This window comes from Orycteropus afer, unplaced genomic scaffold (assembly GCF_000298275.1).
Source record: "Orycteropus afer afer isolate SDZICR_OR568_19922 unplaced genomic scaffold, OryAfe1.0 scaffold00157, whole genome shotgun sequence".
Taxonomy (NCBI): domain Eukaryota; kingdom Metazoa; phylum Chordata; class Mammalia; order Tubulidentata; family Orycteropodidae; genus Orycteropus; species Orycteropus afer.
In genome coordinates, this window is record NW_006921744.1 from 2828298 (window position 1) to 2836602 (window position 8305).

The following is an 8305-nucleotide window of genomic DNA, read 5'->3' on the forward strand; positions in this document are numbered from 1 at the left end:
ATATAATTTTATAGTATAGACAATTACATTATCAAAGATTTTAGTTTTTTTCCTTACTTGTATTTTCTAAAATTTCTACAGTTGATATGTTTACTTCTGTTTTTTTATAACAGAGTAGAGAATGGCTTCCCATACAGTTTCCAATAAACGGTAGCATACATAGGCAATGGGATATAGCAACTGCTTTCTATTTATTCTAGTTGAACAGCTACTGCCTTCAAAATTATTTACCATACAGTAGCATTAATTGAAATGAACTTAAAGTTACCTGTGATCCAATTTCAATACATCCCTGTCCCACAGCTCTAGCAAATTTCTCTTTAAAGATACATCCAATATCCTTCACTCTTTTCAGGATACTTTCTTTTGGATTCACTGTGCAGTTCTTTAAGAGGAATAAATAGAAATCAACATAGAGGATATTGTTTAACCAGAATTAACATTTTCTGTTCTATAATGTATGACTCTTTAAGTTTCAATTGTTTACAAACATGTCGAAACATTTCTACAATAACCAAGTAAACACAACTACCAAAAACAAATGGCAGAATTTCAATTTTTGGATGCTACAGAACCAAACTAAACTCCCTGCTATCGAGTTGATTCTAATTCACAGTGACCCTATAGGACAGAGTAGAGTTGCCTAATATGGTTTCCAAGGCTGTAAATCTTTACGGAAACAAACTACCTTATCTTTTTGCCATGGAGTGGCTGGTGAGTCAGAAATGCCAACCTTTTGGTTAGCAGCTCAATGCTTTAACTGCTGTTTTCTGCTCTTAGGAATACTGAAGGAGCCCTAGTGGAACAGTGGTTAAAAGCTTGGCTATCACCCGAAAGGTCAGTGGTTTGAACACACCAGCCATACAGGGGGAGAAAAATGTGGCAGGCTGCTTCCTCATGGGGAAGTTCTATTCTGCCCTACAAGGTCATTACGAGTAAGAATCTGTTCAATGGCAACAAGTTTTTGGTTAGACCTACTGAGAAGTAGATTTGTTAGCTCTTTTACCCATCAAAATGAGCTTCATAATTTTCTTAAAATATATTCAATTAAGAGTTACATTATAATGTATGGTACTTCTCAAGAAGCAAACAAAAGAAGTGAAACTAAAACTTGACTTCATTATAATTTCTTAATTTAAAATTATACTTTGAAATATAAAAAATCAAACAGACCAACCAGAATGGAAATTACGAGAATGTTCATACACTGTGAAGAATGTGACCAAAGTTACTGAACAACTTGTGTAGAAACTGTTAAATGGGAACCAAAATTGCTAGGTAAACCTTCACCAAAAACAAAATAAAATATTAAAAAAGAAATAGAATTAACTAAATCATTTTCTGATTTTTTTGCACAGATGACAGGGAGAAGGTTGTAAGAAGTTCTAATACATGTATCATTTGGGGTGCAGTTTTGTCAACTTCAACAATTAAAACACCTTGCAAGCTAGCATATTATTATATATTAAAATATTCTGTAATTGATATTATGATGTATTATAATATATCACAAACTTGGTTCTTGTCAGTTATAACCAAATACTGATTTTATTTTTTGTAATCTTTACAGACCAAATATATTCAAAATATTACATACTAGAAAATAAACTTTCTAAAATCAAAATAATAATTTTCTTTGAAAATTATTTTCACTGAAAAACTTCATTCTAGAGTATCAAAAATTCTATCATTCAGAAGGAAAATCACATTCAAGACACAGAAACAGTAATAACTAAAAAGCATTTCCTGTCATGAAATCACTGTTGCCAAAATAGCTACTAAAGCTTCTAAGATTTTTACTTTTACATGGAAGGGAAGATTACTAACTTAAAAAATGAAGAAACTTGAACTAACAAAGGAACAATAACAAGGAAAAACTTAATGACCTTCAACACACGCCCATTCTGAGTTACACAATTTGTAGTCTACATAAAACTTCTAAGTTAAGCTGTTCGATTTAATTTACATTTAAGTTAAGCTTTAAACTGAACTCCAGAGAATATCTTTGAGGCATAATTTTTCAAAACTAAAAAAGAGCTCCTACATACTGTAAATGTTGGAAGTATCAAAACAATATTTGAGAAAGATTATCATTCCTTTAACTTCCATTATTGATTATTACCCTTTGTTAAAAGTTTTCAGTAACTGGATAGACATTTTTTTCGTTAAATATTCTGTGCTACGATAACTCATTCAACAAAAGGAACTTTATGCAAGTTGGACAAACAAAATCAGTTCTGAGCCAAAGCAATTACGAATATGATGAGAGAAATAATTGGCTAATTCCTGTGGGAGAATACAAGCATGAAGATGACAAGAGAACATGGCAAAATTACAAAAACTTTGGTAACAAATGAACTGTTAATAAATAGAGAAAACACATAGCTACTGGAACAAAGCCAGATTTTTCTAAGTTTCCTGACTTAACCAATTTTACTAGTTGAGCATTTCAACAGGCCCTAACCTTTATTTGCAGGAGCTCTGATGGTGTAGTGAGTAAGACATTTGGCTGCTAACTAGAAGATGAGTAGTTCAAACCCAGCTGCTTTGGGGGAGGAAGATAAGACAATCCGCTTCCATAAAGATTTGTTGTTGTTGTTGTTGTTGTTGCTGTTGTTATGTGCCACTGAGTCAGACACAACTCTTAGCAACCCCTCCTTGGGTTTCCAAGGTGGTGTCACTATGGAAGTAGATTGCCCCATTTACAGCCTTGGAAAACCAATGAGGGTCAGTATGAATCAGAATCAACTTAATGGCAGTGTTTTTTTTTTTTTTTTTAATTGTCATTTGATTTTAATTATGGATTGGAGGAGGAAGCAGGCAATACATGTGCCTTCTCATTTTCCTTTCACTTTTTTTTTTAGGGGAGGGGAGGATAGCAGGGAGAACACTGAGGCCTTCAGATATCTATCAAGAGCTCCAAACTACAATGCACACAGGGTCAGGTAAGCAATGTGAATGAGAATGGGCTAGATATAGGATAAAATGGATTATAGGGACATGATAATGCAAAGTTCTGTCTAAATGTATTCAGTTTAATATTATTTTTTCAACATCATTGCCTAAAAACAAAATATACCTCATGACAGTGTACTGGATCTCATTACAGATTACCAGTTTGCAACCCTTGCTTTAGATGAATGGCTCCTCAACATAAATAGAAAGGGGCCAGTCAAACATCTCCATTAATCACCATAACTGATATCAAGGGATCACATTTTAGATAATCACTAACTATAAGAGCCATTCTTTTATTCTCTACTATTGTCTACTGTAAGTCTGTCAGTTTGTCATATTGTGGTGGCTTGTGTGTTGTGTACAGCTGGAGCTTATCCCATCGGTATTTCAAATAACAGCAAGGTCAACATGTTAGAAAGGTTTCAGTGGAACTTCCAGACTAAGGCAGACTCGGAAGAAAGAAGGAGCCATCCACTTCTCAAAGAATTGGCCAGTGAAAACCTTATGAATACCAGTGAAACACTGTCTGATATATTACTGGAAAACCTCACGAATACTCCTGAAACACTATCTGATATAGTGCCGGAAGATGAGCCCCTCATACCAGAAGGCATTCAAAATACAACTGGGGAAGAGGTGCCTCCTCAGAGTAGAGCCAACCTTAATGATGTGGATGGAGTAAAGCTTTCAGGACCTCCATTTGCTGATGTGGTACAACTCAAAATGGGAAGAAATAGATGCAAACATACATTAATCAGAACATGGAATGTACGAAGTATGAATCTAGGAAAACTGGAAGTTGTCAAAAATGAAACGAAACGCATAAAGATCGTTATCCTAGGCATTAGTGAGCTGAAATGGACTGGTTTTGGCCATTTTGAATCAGACAACCATATGATCTACTATGCCGGGAATGACAGTTTGAAAAGGAATGGCGTGGCATTCATCATCACAAGGGATGCTTCAAGATCTGTCCTGAAGTACAATGCTGTCAGTGATAGGATAATATTCATACATCTACAAGGAAAACCAATTAATACTACTAGTATTCAAATTTACATACCACCCACCAAAGCCAAAGATGAGGAATTTGAAGATTTTTACCAACTTCTGCAGTCTGAAATTGATGGAACGTGCAATCAAGATGTGTTAATTATCACTGGTGACTGGAATGCAAAAGTTGGAAACAAAGAAAAATCACCAGCAGTTGGAAAATATGCCCTTGGTAACAGAAATAACACTAGAGATTGCATGATAAGAATTTTGCAAGACCACCGACTTACTCATTGCAAATACCTTTATTCAACAACAGAAACAACAGTTACACATGTGAACGTCACCAGATGGAGTACACAGGAATCAGATCAACTACATCTGTGGAAAGAGGCAATAGAGAAGCTCAACATCTTCAGCAAAAACAAGGCCAGGAGATGACTATGGAACAGACCATCAACTGCTCATATGCAAATTCAAGTTGAAGCTGAAGATAATTAAAACAAGTTCACAAGAGCCAAAATATGACCTTGATTATATTCTCCTTGAATTTAGAGACCATCTAAAGAATAGATTTGAGGCACTGAACATCAATGACCGAAATCCAGAGGAACTGTGGGATGACATGAAGAACATCATCCATGAAAAAAGCAACAGGTCATTAAAAAAGACAGGAAAGAAAGGAAAGACTGAAATGGATGTCAGAAGAGACACTGAAACTTGCCTGTGAACAGAGAGCAGCTAAAGCAAATGGAAGAAATGACAAGATAAAAGAGCTGAACAGAAGACTTCAAAGAGCAGCTCAAGAACACAAAGCCAATTATTATAATGAAATGTGCAGAGACCTGGAGTTAGAAAACCAAAAGTGAAGAACACGCTTGGCATTTCTCAAGCTGAAAGAACTGAGAAAAAATTCAAACCTCAATTTGCAATACTGAAAGATTCTATGGGCAAAATACTGACTAGTAGAGGAAACATCAAAAGAAGATGGAAGGAATACAGAGAGCCACTGTATCCAAAAAAATTGGCTGATGTTCATCCATTTCAGCAGGTGGCTGAAACCACCATCAAGAACCAATGGTATAGAAGGAAGAAGTCAAAGCTGCAACTGAAGGAAATGGCATAGAAAAGGCTCCAGGAATTAACAGGACACCCACAGAGATGTTTCAACAAACAGATGCCGCACTGGAGGCACTCAATTGTCTATAGAAATCTGAAAGACAGCTACCTGGCCAAGTGACTGGAAGAGATCCATATCTGTACTTACTGCAAAGAAAGGTGATCCTACAGAATGTGGAAACTGTCAAACAGTATCATTAATATCACTCGCAAGTAAAATCTTGCTGAAGATAATTCAAAATCGGTTGCAGCAACTTCCAGAAATGCAGTTCTTAGAAAAAGAAATCCAAATGGACTTTAACCATTTCTAAATCATAATCAGCTAAGAGACTGGGGAAAATACAAAAGTCTGACAACATCCCTCTGCTGATGAGGCTGTGAGGTAGTAAGAACTGTCATGTACTGCTGGAGGATAATAAAACAGTATAAGACCAATAGAGGGAATTTGGCAATATCTAGCAAAATAACATAATCATTTACCCTTTTATTCAGAAATCCCACTTCTAGGAATTTACTCCCAAATCCATTTGGGGGCAAAAGGCACAAGATTGTTCTCTGTATGACTGTTTATAATAACAAAAATTCTAGAAACCACCCAAATATTCATCAATAAGAGGCTGATTTTTTTAAAAAAAAATTATGATACAGACAGGTAATGTAGTACCATGGAGTACTAGATCATGGAAAATGTGCATATAACACTATTTACAAAGGGGGAACGAAATATGTGTATATACTTATGTATACACAGAATGCAGTGCAAACCATTTGCATTTGATTACTACATCTAAAGGTTGGTGGTTCGAACCCAGCCAGCAGTATCATGGAGGAAAAGGCCTGGTGATCTGCTTTTCTTAAGTCTATAGGCAAGAAAACACTATGGGGAAGTTCTACTCTACAACACATGGGATCACCATGAGTTGGAATTAATTCAATGGCAACTAACAACAAGAACACACCACACACAAAGGCATATACACCCACAGTTATATTAAGAAAAAAATTTAGAGGATAAACCAAAAAACATTAAAGCAGATTGGTCAAATAGGGCAATATATGGGAAGGGATGGAACAGGATGAAGGGGACTTGGAAAGAAATCTTTGAATATATTCTGTTTTGTATGTTTCACCTTAGAACTATGTTATGTTTTGTATAACATTAAGAAAAAAGTAGATAAATAAAAACACAATTTTGAAAAAGCATAAAAAAATGAAACATGAATTAGGAATGACACATAGTTGGTGGCATAATCACACAAAGAAAATTTCAAAGTGACTTTAAAACGCAGTAATTTGACTATACATTCCCAGCAGGATATATCCTAATGAACAAAGGAAAAACTGATATAAAATAAAATAAAAAATGGTTAGCAGTAATTATATTATAGATAGTGATATCAGTATTATTCTGTGGCTACTATGTAGAACAATGTTCTATTTCTATTGTTCTAAGAATTCTTTACATGGGAGGAAGATATAAATGTCACAAAAAAGATGTTATTTAAAGACTCTGCAATTCTATAGTTTAAATAAAAGTGTTAGTTTGAACTCATGATAATTTTTAACATTTAATATTATTTTGAGATAATCTCACAGGAGAGTTGCAAAAGCAGTGTATCGGCACTATCTAAGACAATATTGCAGGCCTATTCATAAAGTTTTCCAGTAATATATCAGACAGTATTTCACTGCTATTCATAAGATTTTCACTGGCTAATTCTTTGAGAAGTAGATAGCCTCTTCCTTCTTTAGAGTCTGTCTTAGTCTGGAAGCTCTGCTGAAACCTGTCCACCATGGCTGACCCTGCTGGTATCTGAAATAGCAGTAGCATAGTCTCCAGCCTCACAGCAACACACATGCCACCACAGTATGACAAACTGACAGACAAGTGGTGGAAAAGTAGTACAGAATTCCCTATACTCTTCACTAAGCTTCCCCTTATGTTAATTTCATACATAGCCATAGAATATTTAACAAAAATAAGAAACTAACCTCGTTATAATATTATCAACCTAAATACAGAACTCATTCATATTTCACAAGTTTTCAAACTAATTTCCTTCTAGTCTAGGATCCAATATAGTACTCTATACTGCATTTAGCTGTCATGTCTTTGTAGTGTTCTCTAACCTGGGTCTCAGTCTTTCCTTATCTTGTCATGATTTTGAAGATTTCAAGAGTATTTGTTAGTTATTTTGTAGAATGTCCCACCATTTGAGTTCATTTGATGTTTTCTATGATTAGGCTAAAGTTATGAATGATTAAAAGTAGACTCATGAAAACTTTTTCTTAAAATTTTTAAATTAATATTTTCCCCCCTTTTGTTTTCTCAACTAAAAAACTCAATTCAGAAAGAGGGAACCATTGCTTAGGGTGCTTCAAGCTTCTGTTACGGATGATAGAAACATCTGGAAGCAAGCAGTAGTGATGGTTATTGCAATGTAGTAAATTACATACTATGGCTTTTCTAGCCATAAGTCTTTGTAAACTCCATGGTGGAATTTGCCATGAGCAACTGAGGAGCTCCTGATTGTTAAAGTTATCACCTGGGGTATTTCTGTTGAGAGTGGCATGAAGCAATCTTCTGGACATTCTCTCTCACTCTCTCAGGTGTATACAATTCTGATGTTGGGATTAGTTAGTTTGGCCACTCTACCCAGCGAAGGAGTAGCAGGCCGGAAGAGCAGGGAAGGGGATAAAAGCCTTGAACCCGGACAGAAGAGCAATCAGCCGAAGGGATTAGGTGAGGAGGGGAAACTCAGGCCCGCCCAGAGTAGCAGGCCGGAAGAGCAGGAGAAAGGGGATAAAAGCCTTGAACCCGGACAGAAGAGCAGTCAGCCCCAGGCTAACAGGTGAGGAGAGACAACGCAGGGACGCCAGAGTAGCAGGCCGGAAGAACAGGAGAAAGGGGATAAAAGCCTTGAACCCAGACAGAAGAACAGTCAGCCTGAGAGTTACAGGTGAGGAGTGACAACGCAGGGACGCCAAAGTAGCAGGCCGGAAGAGCAGGAGAAAGGGGATAAAAGCCTTGAACACAGACAGAAGAGCAGTTAGCCCAAGGGTTACGGGTGAGGAGAGACAACGAAGGGACGCCAGAGTAGCAGGCCGGAAGAGCAGGAGAAAGGGGATAAAAGCCTTGAACCCGGACAGAAGAGCAGTCAGCCCCAGGGTTACGGGTGAGGAGAGACAACGCAGGGAGACCAGAGTAGCAGGCCGGAAGAGCAGGAGAAAGGGG

The 8305-nt window shown here is 36.6% G+C and overlaps 1 protein-coding gene across 1 annotated transcript in view; it reads right to left on the bottom strand.

Moving 5' to 3' along the window:
• RB1 (RB transcriptional corepressor 1) overlaps positions 1-8305 on the bottom strand; it is a 320323-nt gene that overhangs the window by 117765 nt on the left and 194253 nt on the right. The window contains 1 exon segment of the mRNA XM_007946362.1: positions 269-385. Within this exon segment, the coding sequence (XP_007944553.1) occupies positions 269-385 (117 nt within the window).